Consider the following 23,146-nt stretch of genomic DNA (forward strand, 5'->3'; position numbering starts at 1 on the left):
GAACATCACTATGTTGATCATATCTACTATATGATTCACGCTCGACCTTTCGGTCTCAATGTTTCGAGGCCATATCTGCATATGCTAGGCTCGTCAAGTTTAACCCGAGTATTCTGCGTGTGCAAAACTGGCTTGCACCCATTGTATGTGAACGTAGAGCTTATCACACCCAATCATCACGTGGTGTCTCGGCACGACAAACTTTTGCAATGGTGCATACTCAGGGAGAACACTTATACCTTGAAATTTAGTGAGAGATCATCTTATAATGCTACCGTCGAACAAACCAAAATAAGATGCATAAAGGATTAACATCACATGCAATCAATATAAGTGATATGATATGGCCATCATCATATGTGCCTTTGATCTCCATCTCCAAAGCACCGTCATGATCACCATCGTCGCTGGCACGACACCTTGATATCCATCGTAGCATCATTGTCGTCATGCCAACTATTGCTTCTATGACTATCGCTACCGCTTATTGATAAAGTAAAGCAATTACATGGCGATTGCATTTCATACAATAAAGCGACAACCATATGGCTCCTGCCAGTTGCCGATAACTCTGTTACAAAACATGATCATCTCATACAATGGAGGAGAGACACTATCATAGAACTATTCCAAGTTGGTAGGTCATATGAACAATCTTTTGGATGCCTGGGAGCAGAAGGTGATGGAGCTCATCTATCAACAGATTAGGAGGGACAATGATGAAGAGCTCTCTTTTGGACAATTTTGTGGACAAATTAAAGTCAAACCTTAGTAAGAAGGAGAAGGAAAACCAAAAACTTCAGGATCAAGTGGTCGTGTTGAAGCACCTGGAATGTGCTCATGCCAATGCCATTAGGAATAATCTAAAATTTAATCATATGAAAGAGGAGGAAAAGCTCAGCCAGGAGAGGAGGAACTTGGAGTTTGCCATTGCAGGTCTCGTTGAAGCTGGGGAAAAGGTTTTGTGAACTATGATTCACAACTTCAACTTGGATTTTACCATAAAGTTCCATCTTGTGTAATGGATCTGTGAACTATGTTCAATTTGAAGATGTGAACTATGGTTATGAAACTTGATCTTTTGATGATGTTTGCTTGACGATGATTAATATATGGTCTATTGATCTTTTTGACCATTTTGGTAGATGATGATCAAGGTATGTAATAACCTACAAGTGTAGGCATAGGGGTGGCTATTGGGATATTGCATGGATGATCTCTAAATATAATACACAATTCACGGGGTTATAACCTAGCTCATGTTCTAGAATATTGTGGGCACGTATTTTGTATATCAAGATACATGCTTAAAAAGAACTTGTCTCTCATGTACAGTCCAACACCCCTTGCTTCGGGGTCCAAAATGAAACTAAGGTTTATTGAGGTGGCCTTGCGTGTTAACCTTAACAAGGCATTAACACTCCATGAACTAGACGATGCCCCGCGCGTTGCTGCGGGAACCTTATTAAAAATGCATAGATAAGTGGTAGGATAGTAAAAGTAACGACAACAAATATAAGAGTGTCTTGCATGACTTAATTCCCTAAAAATATATGCATGAGGTGGTATGTTTTGCATGAAGATATTAATGAAAAAGGTAATTTATGACTACATGCATAACTTGGTGATGTGGCATTGTTGCATGGAGAGGAAAAATTAGGTAGTGGGTTATAGCTATTTAGGAATTGAAGATACATGTTATCCTCATATTACAACCATTCTCTTTGATACCCCGATTTGTCACCCTCGGGGTCTCCAATTATAACATGTGTATATGGCTTGCAGGTACAATCATGAACAATAAACGTAAAAGAAATAAATGATTCAGATCTGAAATCATATTACTCGGGCCCTAATAATAAGCATTGGATGGAACAAAGTCATAACAACATCAATTCTCGAACAATTATTACACAGGGGATCGTTCCCCCATCAATCTAGTACGTGATAAATCTCATCCAATTCCCTACCATCCCATGTGCCTACACCGGATCACTCACACATGGTTTGGGAGAGCATGCTGATGGTGTTGGAGAAGGGGTTGAGGGTATCGATGGTGAAGAATCCCCCTCTCTAATATGAATAATTGTTGTGGCAGAGTTTTCGTATCGTGGAAAAATCACTAATGATTTGAGGAAGGGCTTCATGTAAATATAAAGCTAGGGGCACCACAGGCTGACCAGGGGGGCCCATGGGCAACACGCGCATTGTATAGGTGCCCCTGGAAGGTGGGCGTCTCGGGCCCTTGGGCACTGTTGGCGACCCCTGGCCCTATTGCAGGCACGAGGGTCCTCTCCTGGTGCCAATCGTCATGAACTTCTTTATTTTAAATTCATCAACACTTTCCTGCACTGAAAGATAACACCATAGAAAATTTTTAAAACTTTGTTAGTCCTGTTTAGTTATTATTCATTAGGGCAAGGTTTGAGTCCGAATTTAAGAAAAAAATGTTCAGGAAAGTATATACATTTAAGATGTATCGATATGATATTTTGATATTTTTGTGATGTTTGGTTGATGATGATGTTCGGTAGATATTGATGATGAATATAGGGTTTAGTGTGTTTTGTCAATGTTGAGGCACCCTAAAGGCTTAATTTAAGGTTTTAGTGGTTCTGTCGATCTCAAGGCACCTGAAAGGCTTGATTAAGGGTTTTAGTGGTTTTGTCGATGCCGAGGCAACCTAAAGGGTTGATTCAATGTTTTTGGGGTTGCGTCGACACGGAGGCACACAAAGACTTGATTAGGGGTTTTAGAGGTTCTGTCAATGTTGAGGCACCCTAATGGCTTGATTCAGGGTTTTAGAGGCTCAGAATATGCCGAGGCACCATAAAGGCTTGATTCAGGGTTTTAGGGGTTATGTCGACGTCGAGGCACCCTAAAGGTTTGGTTCAAGGTTTTAGGGGTTCCGTCGACGTTGAGGCACCCTAAAGGTTTGGTCAGGGTTTTAGTGGTTCCGACGACGTCAAGGTACCCTAAAGGCTGGACTCTAAGGTTTTTGCAAGCATAACAAGTACCATCCATCGAGTGATCATATGAAACATCAAAAGAGCAGTTGTAAGCTTTATGAAACATCTAGCAACTATAAGAAAAAAACACGTCTGTGACATTTTGGTCTAAACGAAATATTTTATGTCATGGAAGTGACACTTTTATGACAATAATAGTGGTACAAACAGGTATCATCATGGATCTCGGGGCAACACGCACCAACTCATGTCGAGGCAGCCGAGCCTGTCTTCCAGTCTTCGCCCTTGACCGAGCCGGTTCGGACGCGCCAATCGGGTGCGCCCAGACGTGGGTCCTGTATGACTGTGCATTCATTTGCGGGACGTTTTGGGTTCGATTGCTCGCACCATGTGACTCGCTCGCACCTATCCCGACGTGGCGAAGGAAACAATCCAAAATATTATTCTTATTTTATTGTTATCACCTCTGCTCTAGTGCACTTGTCCCACTCGAAGTATTGAGATAAATATTTGTGCTGCCTACTGCCATGACATGAGGCTGTTGTGTCATTTTCTTTCACCAAGTCCTTTTTTAGTGGGTTGGATGTATGCTACAGTGTTTGGGCCAAGGTCATTGGGGTCAATTGACCTCGACCCAACACTGTTGCTTTGCCCCTGCCCGCGAAGTCTCCCAGGAAGCAAATACTCCAGCATCGTTTATAAGAGCAAAATCTAAGTCCTCGGAATCTATATTTTCAAACCCGACATAGCCCCTTTGCATTAATAATAGAATAACATAAATACAACTATCTAAACAAGAGAGTAAAGCGACCAGAAAGGGGAAAACGAGTTCTGTGCTCATCACCGAAACACCTATTATGGGGCGAAAACTCAACGACACCAAAAGCTTCCTACCAAAGGCAGTTCAGAGCATGGTTAGTTGCCCGCTGAGCAGATGAAGCATACGCTCACAAAAAAACTCTCAATAACACTGTTTAGCTCGACTAGTAAATATCTTAGAGTTTTAGTCCTCGCATAGGTGACGTTTCATCTTCAGTCGGTCTTCTCAGATCCGATCATCCTCAAGTTCGTGTGTCAGAAAGGATTAGACGGAGCTCCAACATTGATTCCTACCAGCTCCTCATAGCGGCGAGGTTAGTGTTTTTCGTCATGCGTACGCCACATTGAGATTTGGTGTCTAGTGCATGCACAAAAACTTCCTAGCGGTCATGGGCCTACACAGTTGGATTTTGCATGAAGATTCATAGGATTTTTTTCATTAATCAAATAGTGTAGGAGCTAGATAAGATTTTTTTAATTACCATGAGAATTATAGCAAGTATCTAAAAACAAGTCTATCCAGCCGACCGGGACTGTCCCGCGAGAGCGCTTGTCACCGCCGATAGGACAGGGACAGTACCGTCATTTTGACCAGACGGGCAAGAAATGGCGCGAAAGGCGTCACGCTGGCTTGAGGCCACGCCAAGTTCCCGCCAAATCCACCCGTGCGGTCCCCACCGCCGCCTCATCACCGGGCCGCACGAATAACGGCCGAGATGCCGCCTCGTGGCGCACCGAAGCCGCAAATATCCGGTTTGAAAAGTCTACCAAACCGAGAAACGTGGCCATGGCCAGGTGGCTTTCTAGTTTCCACCACCGTTTCTCCCCAATTTCTTGGCGACCGACGGCGACACGGCGGCCGGCTATGTTTAATCTGATCTGCGCAACTTTGCCGAATTGACCTCTCACAATCCGCGGCCCTACACGCCTGGAAAATGGAAAAAGAAAACATTCATTTGCTACTACTGGGATCCTGTCATGGTCACGCTCCCACTTGGGCGTGGATTTGTAGCCAGTAAAGATGCAAAATCTTCACCACTTGGACGCCAGCTTGCGTAAACAACTCCTCACGACGACGACGACCAAGGCGGAAAGGCGATGTAAAACAAACACACCATCACGACAACAATTACAGTTTTACTCGTCATTACAGTAACGGGCATGCGGCCACTGTCGGCACTGCGACGCGACCGCACTGCTCCATTTCCACGCCGGAGACGTGCGAGTTAAGGCGGGTCACGCACAAGGGCGGGGCCCCCGCCTGAGCTCACCACCACCACCACCACCACCACAAGCAACAACCATTCACTCCTCTGCTCTGCTGCTGCGGCTACTGGAGTGTACGCAGTACTAGTAGATCTAATTAATAAACGAAGTAATAATAGTAACAGTACTGGAACGCAACGCATCTCCCGCCACTGCCTCACGCGTCTCCCGCCACTGCCCGCCCCGAGGGCGCGAAACGCCGCGGCAGGGGGTGGGGGTAGGGGCAGGGGCGTCATATCACGCTGACGGCGCTCGCCGCCGGCGGCATCACGAAGTCCTCGCTCTCCCACCACGGCAGCTGCCAGTCGAACTCCGTCGCCTTCGGTTCGCTGTCCCACCACGGCTGCTGCCAGTCGAACTCCACCGCCTTGGACGGCGGAGCGGCCGAGGCCAGGTCGCTGAGCTCCCCGTACAGGTGGTCCACTGGACGGGGCGCCTCGCCGGGCGCGCGACGGAGGACGGGGGTGAGGGACGAGGCGAACGGGTTGAACGAGTCGGCGTCGTCCTCCTCGGGCTCGGGCTGCGAGGGCGGCGACGGCGCGGAAGGGGGAACGGTCGCGGGGGCCTCTGCTGCCGCTTCCCCGGTAGGACGGAGCTTGGCCTGCGGCGGGGAGCGGGGCTTGGCGGACGCGACGTAGTCGGAGTCGGAGCTGGAGCTGGACGAGAAGTTGGTGACGGCGTGGGATCCCTTGAGGCGCACGGCCGCGTCGTCGTACACGGCGGCAGCCTCCTCGGCGGTGTCGAAGGTGCCGAGCCACAGCCGCTTCTGCAGGCTCGGGTCGCGGATCTCCGCGGCGTACTTGCCCCACGGCCTTTGCCGCACGCCACGGAACCGCCGACGGTAGCCGCCGTCGCCGGCCTTGGCCACCCGCCGCCGCCGCAGCAGAGCCCGTCTCCGCGGGACGGACGACGCCGGAGACGGCTGAGAGGAGGCCTTCACGCTGATGTCGATGACCTTCCGCACGCGCCGCCTGCCGCGCCTGACCTCTTCGTCCCCCGAGGACTCGGACTCGGTGGCGTCGGCGTCCACGAAGAAGACGCAGACGCGCTTGGGCAGGGGAGCGAGGGACCCAGCGCGGCGGGTCCGGCCGGCGGCGAGGGAGTCGGCAGGACACATCCCCATCTCCACCAGCGCTACTGAGATTCCACCACAAATCTCATCCAAGAAAGCGTCTTCCAATTTGGGGAAACCAGAGGACGAAAAAGCTTCTCCAAACTTTCCCCTTGCAAATACTTGCCAGAATCAGCGAAGAATGGCCGAGGAAAGGCTTGGGTGGGGGGGCTTGCAGCTTTTGCTGGGGCTCGGCGCTGAGATCTGCCGCTCTCAGTGAGCGAGCTCGCACTCCAAGAAACGGGTGAAGCAAGCAAAGGCGCCGCGCCAGGAATCCCCAGCCCGATGCCTCGCAGCCAGAGAGGAAGCTCCGGATTTGGGCAGGGGGGGGGCGTCTCTCGGCTGCTCCCGGCGGATCGGGGCGAGGAGGAGAGTAATCCTGGGATGATTTTGGGGGTTTAGACAGGGTTCTGCCGGGCGGGCGGGTCGGCGGGATAGAAGCAGAGTGGGGGGTTGGGACAGAGCTTGGAGAAAGGTACTAGTACAAGTAGTTGCGGAAGGAGATGGTATAGATTCACTCACGGCACAGGTGGATGCCACTACGGAGTCCTCCTCTCGTCCTCTCGATCTTATCACCCCTTGTGATTTTACACTGCTGCCCTCCGCGTGACCTGCTCTGCTTTTGACAGTGAAACGAGCGCATGCAGTGGTGCAGAGGACTGGGCCGTGCCTGCCTTTGCGGGATTTGACCACTTTGCCCCTCCTCCTCTCCTCATGCCCGGAGTGTGAGGTGCGTGATTCGAATTCGAAGTGGATTTGAATTTGAATTTGGGCTTGGGATGCCCGTTGCCCAACATGTGGCCCGGTTGAAATGAATTAAGCTGCTGCGTTGCTCTGTATCATCAGATTAGGTCTTTAATGTTACCAGCAGTACTCTTACAAATCGTGTGCTTGGCATAGTTTCGGATGACTTGTTCACATGAAAGTGGATTGGAACTTACACGTTGTGTTAGGTATGTGACTCCATTGGCATGATATGTGCTGGGACAATTGACAATTCAAGACTGCGCTCGGTTCCCGGATGTTATTTGTCTAAACTTAGGCAATTCTTACCTCCTCCCCAGCTTCTTCCAGAATTGTCACTCTATTTTTTTTTACAATTCCTAGCTAATTAGACCTTAACTAGTTAGGAATTGTAAAAAAAATGAATGACAATTCTAGAAGAAGCCAGGAGGGGGTCAATTATGCGAGAATTGCCCAAAAGAACTGGCCCTAAGCTCATAGCTCCATGTAACTGGTATGAAAAGTCAAAACAGCTTCACATGCTCGGCAAGCATGCTGCGGCATTCGGGGAGGGATTTCGCGACGCCTGATAGTCCTTTTGTCAGTAGTGCGATGACACTCGTGGCACGGACGACTACCAAGGTGCCGATACGAGGCCATCATACACTACTTTGCTTAGTCCGGATTAGTTTAGTTTAGTCTTAGTTGATCAATATGTCAAACTTGTTAAATTTTGTTCTTGTTTGCCTGTATTATAACGTACTTGGTACAATTACATTTGCAATTTGTTGTGTTTGATCCATTTGAAACGGGGGTATTTAATGATCACCAGTGGGTGGCTGACACCCGGATGGATGACAGCTGACATTTGAGGCGAAAAATTGGTGATACATGTTGGACTAATGGCGTCTCCAACACGGATCACCAAACGGTTGGCATCAAATGTGCGCGGACACGTCCGAACGTATCCACGAACAGCTGGCCGGCCAGCGACCATCACACCAGAGTTACTAAATAGAATCATACACCGGATTTTCATTATTTTTTGGCATAAATTTAACATGGCAAAAGAACCCTAATAAAAGACAATAAAAATCCTACTCTACTCCACATCAATGATGAGGTCGACGGGCCCCTCATAGGACAGACCATCCTCGTCGTCATTGGCAGTTGGCGCGAATGAGGTGGGGCTGATGATGGATTCCTCTTCGCCTCTAGCCCCTCGAAGAGCCGGTTGTGCTCTGCCTCGTTGACACGGAGCTGCAAATGCTCGAGGCGGATGGTGCGGGCACTATGCACGGATGCGAGCGTTGTCCAGTTCATGTCGTCGATGCTTGGGTCCACCGCAACCATGGCCGGGGCAGCAACAAGGGACACATGATGCGCCTCCAACTGATCCTCCGTCTATGAGTGCTCCTCCATTAGTGATTGATTGTACATTGCTCCACCTGCAACAGTGTGAACGCAGACATTGGTGGCTCCTCCACTAGCGCATGCTCCACCTCTGCCTCCACTAGCACCATGTTGTAGTGATGCTCCGCGTATAGCACCCTGAACTCGGACACCGACGACTAGTCCATCGGCGGGGGGCGCCTTCTCCAGTTCTTCCTCTGCCTCTGATGTCTGCTAGACTACGTCGGTATTCCTGAAAGAGCAAGGGATGATGCAGCACAGCGACGGTAGGTATTTCCTTCAGTGATGAGACCAAGGTTATCGAACCAGTAGGAGAACCAAGCAACACTACGTAAACAACACATGCACACAAATAACAAATACTCGCAACCCGACGTGTTAACGGGGTTGTCAATCCCTTTCGGGCAAACAGACGTGATAAAAATATGATAGACGGGATAAATAGATCTCGGATAAAATAAACTGCAGCAAGGTATTTTTGTATTTTTGGTTTACGTTGGAGACGTATCATAACATGACTTCTAGAACAGGATTACCGTACCACGTTGGTGTGGAATGTGCTCTGGTTGACCTACGAGGTTCGGTAGTAACTTGATCTTAAGTTTCATAATCATTATCATTAGCTTCCTCTCTAGTTGGTGTAGGCATCATGGAACGGTTTCCTGTGATGAGCTACTTTCCAATTCGAGAGAAGGTACAATTATCTCATCTAGTTCTACTTTCCTCTCACTCACTTCTTTCGAGAGAAACTCCTTGTCTAGAAAGGATCCATTCTTAGCAACAAATATCTTTCCTTCGGATCTGTGATAGAAGGTGTACCCAACAGTTTCTTTTGGGTATCCTATGAAGACACACTTCTTCGATTTGGGTTCGAGCTTATCAGGCTAAAGCCTTTTCACATAAGCATCGTGATACGTCCTCGTCACATCTATAATTTTTGATTGTTTCATGCCAATATTATACAAGTTTTACATACTTTTGGCAACTTTTTATATGATTTATTGGACTAATCTATTGATCCAGTGCCAAGTGTCAGTTCCTGTTTTCTGCATGTTTTTAGTATCACAGAGTATCCATATCAAACAAAGTCCAAATGCAATGAAATTTTACGGAGAATTATTTTGGAATATTTGTAATTTTTTGGAGTTGGATTCACCACAAACGGAGGCCCACACAGGGCACAATACACCAGGGCGCGCCAGAGGCCCCTAGCATGCGGTGGTGGGTTGTGCCCACCTCGTACGTCGGTTGGATATCTACTTTAGGAGCAAGGAAGCTTATATCCGGGAAAAAGTGTGTTAAAATCTCAGTGCAATCGGAGTTATGGATCTCCGGGAATATAAGAAACGGTTTTCGGCCAGATTTGGGGAACGCGAAATAGAAGAGAACAGAGAGGGAGATCCAATCTCGGAGGGTCTCCTGCCCCTCCGCCGCCATGGAGACCAAGGACCAGAGGGGGATCCCTCCTCCCATCTAGGGGGGAGGCCAAGGAAGAATAAGTATGAGGGGGGCTCTCTCCCCCTCGCTTCCGGTGGCGCCGCAGTGCCGCCGGGGTTAACGATCGGGACGACGATCTACATCAACAATCTTGCTATTGTCAACACCAACTCTCCCCCCTCTATGCAGCGGTGTAACACCTCTTCTCCCCGCTGATATCTCTACTTAAACATGGTGCTCAACTCCATATATCATTTCCCAATGATCTATGGTTATCCTATGATGTTTGAGTAGATCCATTTTGTCCTATGGGTTGATCGTGATCTTGGTTGGTATGATTGTATATTTTACTTATGGTGCTGTCCTACGGTGCCCTTCGTATCGCGCAAATGTGAGGGGCCCTCGCTGTAGGTTGTTGCAATATGTTCATGATTTGCTTATTGTCAGTGTTGCGAGAGTGACAGAAACTTAAATGCGGATATGTGGGTTATGGCGTATGGGAGTAAAGAGGACTTGATACTTAATGCTATGGTTGGGTTTCACAACCTTAATGATCTCTAGTAGTTACGGATGCTTGCTAGAGTTCCAATCATAAGTGCATATGATCCAAGTAGAGAAAGTATGTTAGCTCATGCCTCTCCCTCATATAAAATTACAAGAATGATTACTGGTACTCGTTATTGATTGCCTAGGACAAATGACTTTCTTGTTGGCAAAAGCTATCCTCTTTTATTATCTTGCAATTTATTCATAGTTTTATTCTTGCAAAGTACTCGTAGTTTTGTCCTTGCAAAATAGTTTCATACTTGTTTCCGGTAAAGCAAACGTCAAGTGTGCGTAGAGTTGTATAGGTGGTCGGTAGAACTTGAGGGAATATTTGTTCTACCTTTAGCTCCTTGTTGGGTTCGACACTCTTATTTATCAAAAAAAGGCTACAAACGATCCCCTATACTTGTGGGTTATCAAGACCTTTTTCTGGCGCCGTTGCCAGGGAGAAATAGCGTGGGGTGAATATTCTCGTGTGTGCTTGTTTGCTTTATCACTAAGTAGTTTTTATTTCCTGTTCTAAGTCGTTCTCTATCTTTTGTTATGGATATGGAACACGAAACACCAAAAACATTAGTGGTACTTGCTACTCATGGAGATGGGGAACCTCCTAAAACCCTCGATGCTCGTGATGTGAAAAACATTATGCACTACTTTGATGATCCTGAGAAAACCCCATTCAACTTGATAATGGGAGTAACATTGGATCAACGTGAATGCTTTAAGGGTTATCGCTTGACTCAAAAAGAGAAATTGTTATGGGATCAAATTCATATGTTGCATTGGTATGCTTGGGATTTATGCCAGAGATATGATTATACTTGTTGCTCTAGGATGAATGCTCCACATCTTCCCTTTTCATGTGAATTTAATGATAATGAAACCTTGGCTTCTTATGCTAATGGTACATATGATTATTATGATGTGGAACGAATAGAAGAATTTGTTGCTTTTAAGGGTGCATGTGAAATTGAATCTTTGTTTAAAAAGTTTGAAGATTTTGATGATTCAGTTTATAGACCTGGAAATCTTGCTATCCTTAAATATTGCTATAATAATTATAAATACAATTCTGATATTGATGCATTTATTGAGAAAGTCTCCGCTGTGCAAGAAGAGACTAATATTTTGCAGGAGTCTATGGAAGAAGGAATTGATGAAACTGTGAGCTCATTGGATGAAAAAGATGATGAGGAGAGCGAAGAACAAGCGAAGGAAGACCAGATTGATCACCCGTGCCCGCCTTCTAATGAGAGTAACCCTCCAACTCATACATTGTTTAATGCCCCTTCATTCTTATCAAAGGATGAATGCTATGATAATTGCTATGATCCCGTTGATTCATTTGAAACATCCCTTTTTGATGATGCTTGCTATGCTTGTGGCCAAGATGCCAATATGAATGATGCTTATGGAGATGAACTTGCTATTGTTCCTTATGTTAAACATTAAATTGTTTCTATTGCACCCACACATGATAGTCCTATTATCTTTTTGAATTCTCCCAACTGCACTATATCGGAGAAGTTTGCTCTTGTTAAGGATTATATTGATGGTTTGCCTTTTACCGTACACATGATGATTTTGATGAATATAATATGCATGTGCTTGCTTCTCCTACTTGCAATTATTATGAGAGAGGAACTATATCTCCACCTCTTTATGTTTCCAATACGATAAAATTGCAAGAAACTGCTTATGCTATGTATTGGCATTTACTTGATGTGCATGAATTGTTCTTGTATGACATGCCGATGCATAGGAAGAGAGTTAGACTTCGTCATTGCTTGATATATGTTGCTTTGTGCTCACTACTAAATGCTAAATCATTGTTGATCAAAATTGGCTTTGATATACCTAGGGATCCGGGTGGATTCATTACTTGAGCACTTTATGCCTAGCTTAATGGCTTTAAAGAAAGCGCTGCCAGGGAGACAACCCAGAAGTTTTAGAGAGTCATTTATTTCTGTTGAGTGCTTTTATATAGTTTTAAAACAAAAAAAATATAGAGGGGAACTTAAAACTTCACAAAAAGAAAAGTGAAAGTGAGATAGACGAGCATTGTGAAAGTGGGGGACGTCCTTGAACTTTGTTCATGCTCACGGAAACTTTGTGAATCTTAATTACAAAAACTTTTCAACAAAAATAATTATCCCCTTGTACAATTTCATTGTATTATAAAAATAATGTGTCAAGATTTTCCTTTAGGATGTTTACATTGCTTGTTGGTTTGTGCGGTGCAAAACAGAAACTTTGGTTGTAGTACGCGATTTTACATTTTTTACTGGAACGTCAAACGGTTCTGAGACTTTTTGCATTATCTTTATATATAAAAATTTTATTTTTACTAATTGTTTCAGAATTTTTGGAGTACCAGAAGTATGGTTAATCTTCAGAAATACTACATACTGTCATGTTTAAGACAGATTCTGTTTTTGATGCATTGTTTTGCTCGTTTTGATGAATCTATCGATTTTTATCGGCGATTTAAGCCATGAAAAAGTTATATTACAGTAGCTACAATGCAAAAACAAAATATGAACTGGTTTGCAACAGTACTTAGAGTAGTGATTTGCTTTATTATACTAATGGATCTTACCGAGTTTTCTGTTGAGTTTTGTGTGGATGAGGTGATCAAAGATCGAGGAGGTCTCGATATGAGGAGAAGGAGGAGAGGCAAGAGCTCAAGATTGGGTATGCCCAAGGCACCCCAAGTAAATATTCAAGGAGACTCAAGTGTCTAAGCTTGGGGATGCCTCAGAAGGCATCCCATCTTTCTTCAACAAGTATGGGTATGTTTTCGTCTTTGTTTCGTTCATGTGACATGTGCAAATCTTGGAGCGTCTTTTGCTTTTAGTTTTCATTTTTATTTTATGCACCATGCTGGTATGATATAGTCCATGGTTGATTTATATAATGCATATTACACTTCACTTATATCTTTTGAGTGTGGTTTTATAGAATGCTTCATGTGCTTCACTTATATCATTTGAAGTTTGGATTGCCTGTTTCTCTTCACTTAGAAAACCGTTGTTTGAAGAATGCTCTTTTGCTTCACTTATATTTTTTAGAGAATGATCTTTTATAGAAATAATTAAACTCTCATGCTTCACTTATATCTATTTAGAGAGCCAAAAGGAATTTGTCGATTGCATGGTTAGTCATAAAATCCTACATAAAACTTATGGATCACTGAATATGATATGTTTGATTCCTTGCAATAGTTTTGCGATATAGAGATGGAATATGTGGGAGGTACTAGTAAACGGTTGTGGTTAGTAAGAATATTGGTGTTAAGGTTTGTGATTCCCAAAGCATGCACGTTGATTGTCCTCCTTATGAGTGGCGGTCGGGGATGTGCGATGGTATTTTCCTACCAATCTATCCCCCCTAGGGGCATGCATAGTAGTACTTTGCTTCGAGGGATAATAAACTTTTGCAATAAGTATATGAGTTCTTTATGACTAATGTGAGTCCATGGATTATACGCACTCTTACCTTTCCGCAATTTGCTAGCCTCTATGGTACCGTGAATTGCCCTTTCTCACATCGAGACATGGTGCAAACTTCGCAGGTGCATCCAAACCCCGTGATATGATACACTCTATCAGACATAATCTTATTATATCTTCCTTAAAACAGCCACCATACCTACCTATTATGGCTTTTCCATGGCCATTCCGAGATATATTGCAATGCAACTCCCACTGCTTCTGTTTGATGACTTGAGCATTCATTTTCATATTGCTTTGCATGATCATATAGCTGACATAGTAGTTGTGGCTCAGCCACCGTTCATCATTTTTCATACATGTTACGCTAGATCATTGCACATCCTGGTACATGCTAGAGGCATTCATATAGAGTAATACTTTTTCATAGGTATTGAGTTGTAATTTTTATTTTCTTTTGAGTTCTGAGTAAATAGAAGTGTGATGATGATCATTATTCATTTTTAGAGCAGTGCCCTAGTGAGGAAAGGATGATGGAGACTAGGATTCCCCCACAAGTCGGGATGAGACTCCGGACAATGAGAGGAAAAATATATAAAAAGAAAAAAAGAAACAGAAAGAAAAAGAAAAAAAGGAAAAAAGAAAAAAAAGAAAAAAAATAAATAAAAAGTGAGAAGGGGCATTGTTAGTATCCTTTACCACACTTGTGCTTCAAAGTAGCACCATGTTTTTCATTTGGAGAGTCTCCTATGTTGTCACTTTCATATACTAGTGGGAATATTTCATTATAGGATTAGATGCACACCCACTTAGTTTTCATAATGAGCTGTCATACACTTATAGCTCTTAGTGCATTCATTGCATGGCAATCCCTACTCCTCACGTTGATGTCAATTGATGGGCATCTCCATAGCCCGTTGGTTAGCCGCATCGATGTGAGACTTTCTTACTTTTTTGTCTTCTTTATACTTATCCCTATCATCATACTCTATTCCACCAATAGTGCTATATCCATGTCTTGCGCTCATGTATTGTGTGAGGGTTGAAAAAGCTGAAGCGCGCTAAAAAGTATGAACCAATTGCTTGGCTTGTCATCGGGGTTGTGCATGATAAATACTTTGTGTTAAGAAGACAATGCATGACAAGACTATATGATTTTGCAGGGATAGCTTTATTTAGCATTGATATTTTGAAAGACATGATTGTTTGTTGGGATGCCCGAGTATTGATATCTTTATGTCAAATTATAGACTATTGCTTTGAATCACTTATGTCTTAATATTCATGCCATGATTAGATATATGACCAAGTTTATGCTAGGTAGCATTCCACATCAAAAAATAAATTTTTTATCATCAATTAAGCTTGGGGATGCTGATACGTCTCCGTCGTATCTATGATTTTTGATTGTTTCATGCCAATATTATACAAGTTTTACATACTTTTGGCAACTTTCAATATGATTTATTGGACTAACCTATTGATCCAGTGCCAAGTGTCAGTTCCTGTTTTCTGCATGTTTTTTGTATTGCAGAGTATCCATATCAAACAAAGTCCAAATGCAATGAAATTTTACGGAGAATTATTTTGGAATATTTGTGGTTTTGGGGAGTTGGAATCACCGCAAACGGAGGCTCACACAGGGCACAATACACCAGGGCGCGCCAGAGGCCCCTGGCGCGTGGTGGTAGGTTGTGCCCACCTCGTACATCGGTTGGACTTCTACTTCGGGCACAAGGAAGATTATATCCAGAAAAAAGTCGAGTTAAAATCTCAGCGCAATTGGAGTTACGGATCTCTGGGAATATAAGAAACGGTTTTCGGATAGATATGGGGAACGCGAAACAGAAGAGAACAGAGAGGGAGATCCAATCTCGGAGGGGCTCCGCCCCTCCGCCGCCATGGAGACCATGGACCAGAGGGGGGTCCCTCCTCCCATCTAGGGGGAGGCGAAGGAAGAAGAATAAGGAGGGGGCTCTCTCCCCCTCGCTTCCACTAGTGCCGGAGTGCCGTCGGGGACAACGATCGGGACGACGATCTACATCAACAATCTTGCTACCGTCAACACCAAATCTCTCCCCCTCTATGCAGCGGTGTAACACCTCTTCTCCCCACTATAATCTCTACTTAAACATGGTGCCCAACTCCATATATTATTTCCCAATGATCTATGGTTATCCTATGATGTTTGAGTAGATCTGTTTTGTCCTATGGGTTAATCGTGATCTTGGTTGGTACGATTGTATATTTTATTTATGGTGCTGTCCTATGGTGCCATCCGTCTCGCACAAACATGAGGGGCCCTCGCTGTAGGGTGTTGCAATATGTTCATGATTTGCTTATTGTCAGTGTTGCACGAGTGACAGAAACTTAATGCTATGGTTGAGTTTCATGACCTTAATGATCTTTAGTAGTTGCGGATGCTTGCTAGAGTTCCAATCATAAGTGCATATGATCCAAGTAGAGAAAGTATGTTAGCTCATGCCTCTTGTCGGTGTCAAGACCGGCGGATCTCGGGTAGGGGGTCCCGAACTGTGCGTCTAAGGTCGATGGTAACAGGAGACAAGGGACACGATGTTTACCAGGTTCGGGCCCTCTCTATGGAGGTAATACCCTACATCCTTCTTGATTGATTTTGATGAGTACGAGTATTACAAGAGTTGATCTACCTCGAGATCGTAATGGCTAAACCCTAGAAGTATAGCCTGTATGACTATGATAATGAATCTCTCTCTCCGGACTAAGCCCTCTGGTTTATATAACACCAGGAGGATCTAGGGTTACATAAGGTCGGTTACAAAGAAAGGAATCTACATATTTGATCGCCAAGCTTGCCTTCCACGCCAAGGAGAGTCCCATCCAGACACGGGTGCAGTCTTTGGTCTTTGTATCTTCACAGCCCATCAGTACGATCCATGGCTAACAGGCCGGACGCCCAAGGACCCCTTAGTCCAGGACTCCCTTAGTAGCCCCTGAACCTGGCTTCAATGACAAGGTATCCGTCGCGTTGATCTGTCTTTGGCATTGCAAGGCGGGTTCCTCCTTCCGAACGCCAAGATAGTCTTCGGAAAAAATAAACGTGTCCGGATCTATAACACACTGCCGTAGAGAGTATAATATTTCACAAATCTAATCTGCTGACAACTTTAGTAACGCGACATCACGTCAGTCCAGCCATAATTTTGAACCGTTTTTGTCTGCCATTCCACGTTTCGAGACACGGTTGCCATTGGCACATCTTGTCAAAGCAGAGATTGTGTCCCCTTATTGCGGGATTCTCATCAATATGGGCGTGGGTAACCCAACCGAGCCGTTTACACAGCCCTTGGGAGTAGGCGAGGTTTAAGGCGAGTGGGGAGGCGTTCAATATTCACTACCCTTATAAGGAGATAAGAATCCCCTTTCTTCTCCCACGCCTTCTCTCTTCCTCCGCCCTTCCACTCTCGAGCTCTAGCGCCCAGGTTCTCATCTTTTTCCCACTAGAGCAAGCACTCAACCATGTCTAGATCCGGAGGTCAAGGCAAATGGATGGTCTCCTCCATCAAGGAGGAGGGCATTACTGAGCTTCGGGCGGCCGGGTACCTGGCAAAGGAAATCACCCACCGTCTTCCAGCCCAGGGGCAAGTCGTCCCCACACCAAAGCCCAGTGAGAGGGTGGTATTCATCCCTCATTTCCTCCACGGGATAGGGTTTCCACTCCACCCTTTCGTCCGCGGGCTGATGTACTATTACGGGATAGACTTCCATGATCTATCCCCGAACTCCCTCCTCAACATCTTGGGGTTCATCGTCGTATGTGAGGCCTTCCTCCGCATCCAACCTCACTTCGGGCTGTGGCTCAAGGTCTTCAATGTGAAGCCAAAGGTGGTGGATGGCCAGCACGCGGAGTGCGGAGGCGCCATGGTGAGCAAGCTGACTAATGTCTCCTGGCTGAAAGGCACTTTCATGGAGACTGCCAAGTAATGGCAGAAACAATGGTTCTACATCATAGAACCCCGCGACGCAAACTGGGACACCGCTGCCGAATTCAACTCCGGTGCTCCAATGCGGCTCACCTCCTGGCTTGAGAAGAGCCTGAACTGGTCATCATCAGATGAGATGATAGCGCTATAGACACGCATTCAAAGTATGGTGGACAAGGATATCAAGCTTGTCGATATAATCCAGGTGATGCTAGTTCGCCGGATTCTCCCATGCCAAAGTCGAAGCCGCCCTCTATGGGAGTTTAATCCGAAGGAGCACCATACCCTGAAGAGGCTCTTCAAAACTTCTCACGAAGACGCCTGGAAGTTCCTCTTCAAGGGCAATGAGACACCGCCGGCCACGGATTTGGACCGCGGGCACGACATCAATCACCTTGCCGACGAGGTATGTTATTTTTAATGCATCCCCTACTTTCTTGTTTCAAAGATGATATCTAAGATATTATTATTACTGCTTCTTCAGGACTGGATGGAGAGGGTGAAGTAGATCCGGTGTCCGGCTCCGCTGCCTGAAGAACCAGTCATTCCGCGTTTAGATAAGATGCTGGTGCCGGCGCCCTATACGGCGCCGGCGAAGAAGGCCACGGGGAAGGCCAAGGGGGTCCAGAGTGGCCCCCGCCGCAAGGGTGCTTCGGACGCGACGTCCGAAGACAAGACCCGTTCCTCCGTCGCCGAAGACGACGACGATGAGGAGGAGAAGAGCGACTCTCCCTTTGATGGAGGGAGGAAGAGGAGGGCGGCCTCCACAATTCTGGAGGCGGAGGCGCCCAAGAAGGGGAAAGGCCCGCTTGCGGGCAGCTCCGCATGGGACGCCGACAGCAGTCCGGGGCGACGCCCCCGTACCAAGCCTCGGGCCGCATCGTAAGTGCTAAGACTCGTACATGCCCATAAATCTAACCTTTCCTCTTTGTCGTATTGACATGATTAATTATGCTATTGCAGTCCCGCCCACGATGGCTCCCAGCGATCCTCATCACGAGGTTCACTGGACTCAAAGGCGATGGCCAGCGATTCACCACCGGACGCTCACTCCCCCAAGGCCAAGTACGATGCGGAGATGCTGTCCCGAAGGACTGTTCCAGGCGGGGGAGAGGCTCAGGAGGCGCCAGAAGGCGAAACCCCCGTCGCCGGACACTAGGGGGAGTCAATCCCCATGGAGACTGGTGGGGAGGGCCGTATTTAGTTCGGCCCTCAGCCGGACTCATTCTGGAGTCCGATGCGGCTCCGGAATCCGGCACGCAACCTCCTTCGAAAGAAGGGGGGATGCCTGTTCCCCCGGTGACCCCTGTCCAACCAGGGGCACCGGATAATCTTCTGGAAGCATTGCGAGGCGCTTCCGTTGTGGATGAGCACCGTGTCCTTATGGGCACGGTAATTGAAAGGGTTCAGTCTGCCAAGAGCTGACTAACCGAAGCCTGCAGCAGCCTGTTGATAGGTTTTGAGGTAAGCGATGCAAAAAGGAGAAAATCCCAATATAGACGGTAGCCCCTGAGACACTGTCCGGTGTTCAGAAAGAAAAAAATGGACAGAGGATCAATCTCCTATTGCAGGAAACTAACTAAATTTGTTTGAAATGTATGCACAGGCGTCGCTGTTGGCCGCGGCCTCGCATACTGCCGAAGTCTCTGGACTGAAGCAGAAACTGGCGGAGGCCGAGGAGGAGCTAGGCCAGGTGAAGAGGTAGCTCCAGGAAAAACAAGGTAAGTAATAACCTGTTATCTATTCAAAAAAAGGAAAATGATATGCAATGAATGAAATGCCATGATGCGTACAGAGGCGACGACCGAGGTCGAGGCATTGAAAATGGCCCTGGTCGAAGCCGAAGGGAAGGCTGTCAAGGAGCAGGCCGCTCGGAAGAAGCTCAAAGCCCGGGTCAACGAGGTCCAACAGGAGCTCGAGGACGCGGTGAAGAAGTGCGAGGACTTGGAGCGCGATGCGTCGGTTCAAGAGACCGAACTCGCCAAGGCTCATTGATACGTCTCCAACGTATCTATAATTTTTGATTGTTCCATGCTATTATATTATCTGTTTTGGATGATAACGGGCTTTGTTTTACACTTTTATATTATTTTTGGGACTAACCTATTAACCGGAGGCCCAGCCCGAATTGTTGTTTTCTTTGCCTATTTCAGTGTTTCATAGAAAAGGAATATCAAACAGAGTCCAAACGGAATGAAACCTTCAGGAACGTGATTTTTGGAACAAACGTGATCCAGAGGTCTAGGATGGACGTCAAGCAGTAAACGAGGTGGCCACAAGGCAGGGGGCGCCTACCCCCTGGGCACTCCCTCCACCCTCATGGGCCCCTTGTTGCTCCACTGACCTACTTCTTCCTCCTATATATATTCATATACCCCGCAAACATCCAGGAGCACCACGAAGCCCTATTTCCACTATCGCAACCTTCTGTACCCAAGAGATCCTATCTTGGGGCCTTTTTCGGAGCTTCGCCGGAGGGGGCATCGATCACGGAGGGCCTCTACATCAACTCCATGGCCCCTCCTATGATGTGTGAGTAGTTTACTTCAGACCTTCGGGTCCATAGCTAGTAGCTAGATGGCTTCTTCTCTCTCTTTGGATCTCAATACAAAGTTCTCCTCGATTCTCTTGGCGATCTATTCGATGTAATCTTCTTTTGCGGTGTGTTTGTCGAGATCCGATGAATTGTTTGTTTATGATCAAGTTTATCTATGAACATTATTTGAATCTTCTCTGAATTCTTTTATGTATGATTGGTTTATCTTTGCAAGTCTCTTCGAACTATCAGTTTGGTTTGGCCTACTAGATTGATCTTTCTTGCAATGGGAGAAGTGCTTAGCTTTGGGTTCAATCTTGCGGTGCTCGATCCCAGTGACAGAAAGGGAAACGACACGTATTGTATTGTTGCCATCAAGGATAAAAAGATGGGTTTTATATCATATTTATGAGTTTATCCCTCTACATCATGTCATCTTGCTTAAGGCGTTACTCTGTTCTTATGAACTTAATACTCTAGATGCATGCTGGATAGTGGTCGATGTATGGAGTAATAGTAGTAGATGCAGAATCGTCTCGGTCTACTTGTCACGGACGTGATGCCTATAGACATGATCATGCCTAGATATTCTCATAATTATTCGCTTTTTTATCAACTGCTCGACAGTAATTTGTTCACCCACCGTAATACTTATGCTATCTCGAGAGAAGCCACTAGTGAAACCTATGGCCCCCGGGTCTATTTTCCATCATACAAGTTTCCAATCTATTTTACTTTGCAATCTTTATTTTCAATCTATATCATAAAAATACCAAAAATACTTATCTTAGTATTATCATCTCTATCAGATCTCACTCTTGCAAGTGGTCGTGAAGGGATCGACAACCCCTTTATGCGTTGGTTGCGAGGTTCTTATTTGTTTGTGTAGGTACGAGGTGACTCGCGCGTGGTCTCCTACTGGATTGATACCTTGGTTCTAAAAAACTGAGGGAAATACTTACGCTGCTTTACTGTACCACCCTTTCCTCTTCAAGGGAAAACCAACGCAGTGCTCAAGAGGTAGCACTCGTCAGAGTGCGGAGGCAGCCCGAAATGAGGCCCAGGGCGCTCTCCAGGAGATCCAGGAGGCCAGGAAGATCGCGGCGGGTAAGGCATTCAATATGCAAAGCAAGAATGTGAAGATGAAATATCGTTTACTAATCCGGATTCGGAGTTCTCCAGGGGCTTTTACTGATCTGCCACGCAGTGTGGCTGATGCCGCAGAGTTCTTCCGAGCCGAAGAAGGGAGCTCCACGGAGAAGTTGTTTTGGTCGCAACATCTCACGCCAGAACATCTGGCGCCCTTCAGCAATCAGCTACAACAGCTAGTCGAGCTGCATAGGGTGGCCGAACTGGCCATGAAGGATCTAATAATCCGGTTGTGGCCAGCCGAAGCTATACCCGGCAGTTACTTCGGCCTCGTGAAGCGACTGGTGGATGCCTGTCCTAGGCTGGACGTCATCAAGCGGTCCGTCTGCATTAAGGGTGCACGTCTGGCCTTCTCCTATTGCAAGGTCTGGTGGGCGAAGCTGGACGCCGTCAAATTAGCGACTGAGGGGCCGCCGGAGGGCAAGGAGCACCGCACACCCGAGCAATACTTCGGCGATGTCTTGGAGGGGTCCCGCATTGTTTCGGATCATTGTGCGAAAGACACTATCTTTGAATGAATGTATTCGAGCTCCCTCAACCTTGTATGATAAAACAAAGTGATTGTGCAATATAATGATGGTTATGTTTTAAATTTTTACTTCCTGTGTGGCCATGTTGTATGAATCTGAGGGTTAACCAGTCGTCGGCTTCTGCCCCCATGGAGGTAGTACGGGGGTGTTCGGGATGGAATCTAAACAATCTTGATCCAATTAGATGGTCCTTGAAGGAGTTGTTTAGCGCAACGAACCAGGCAACCAGACTATGTGGATGTAACGCCCTCACTTAGCCATAGGAGTTCGACAATAAAAACATGGGCGCAGCCCCTAGTATCCGAACTAGAGTGCTATAAGCGTCTAATCGGGAAGTACCAATCCTTCGCGCAATTCGGAAGAAATCTCCAACGATTTGTAACCTCCGAACAGCTGACTGACTCTCGCTGCATCATGACAATCAGTTTCCGGCTTTCTCTACTGAGGTGCTCCTTTGGATAAACCAAGGCACAATCACAGTAGTTCTCCCTTTACTACCTTGCCGATATAGCGGAACGTAAGGTAGCAAGCACAGGAGCCGGGCAACCCAACTATTGACCAAAGACATGATTCGGAGCCAATGCATATAATGCTAAATTCGAGGTGCCGAACTATACTTATAAAAAGTGTTCAGACTTTTGTTGCCGTAGTATGGGGTGCTATGAAGCCCCTGGCAAACATCAAACGTAGCAAAGTGTACGGGTGCTACCTGATAAAGTTACCAGAAAAGACAAAACAGGAAAAAAGAAGAACAAGTGATAAGCTAGGGCCGTAAAATTTGAGCTGCAAACTGTTCATATTATAATTTCATTGGTGCGTTAAAGCGCGTTTATACAAGTAATGCAATAAGCAGGAGGCTAGTTACTATGCCTTGACCGAGGGAGAGCTGCACGTGGGTCCTGAAAAACAGGTAGAGTGATCGTTAACGAAACCACCTAGAGAAGTCCCCCATATGCCTCTGCTTCTTGCCGCTTTGGTGTGTTTGTCCGTCAAGAGGACCGATGACCAGACCACCAGATGGGGCCTATGGGATTGAGACCTGAAAAGGAGGCAAGTAAAAGTGAAAGTATGTGTGTGTCCGATGTCGGTTGAGCCGTACTATGGACCACAAGCTAGCTATGCCTCCGTCGATGCCCATGGGATTTTGAGTGCTTAGTTATGTACGCGCGACACGAATGCCACCACTTGATCAGGATTGAGATGGAGGCCGGGTTGCTAGTCGAGCTCCTGACG

General features: G+C 46.2%; 1 protein-coding gene across 1 annotated transcript; it reads right to left on the reverse strand.

Moving 5' to 3' along the window:
* Positions 1–4,889: 4,889 nt before the first annotated feature.
* LOC125510870 (pathogenesis-related genes transcriptional activator PTI6-like) lies at positions 4,890–6,783 on the reverse strand. Its single transcript, XM_048676143.1, has one exon. The coding sequence runs from the start codon at positions 6,175–6,177 to the stop codon at positions 5,287–5,289; it is 891 nt and encodes a 296-aa protein (XP_048532100.1). The 5' UTR covers positions 6,178–6,783; the 3' UTR covers positions 4,890–5,286.
* Between the last annotated feature and the right edge of the window lie 16,363 nt (positions 6,784–23,146).

The sequence above is a fragment of the Triticum urartu genome, chromosome 5, assembly GCF_003073215.2.
Source record: "Triticum urartu cultivar G1812 chromosome 5, Tu2.1, whole genome shotgun sequence".
Taxonomy (NCBI): Eukaryota; Viridiplantae; Streptophyta; class Magnoliopsida; order Poales; family Poaceae; genus Triticum; species Triticum urartu.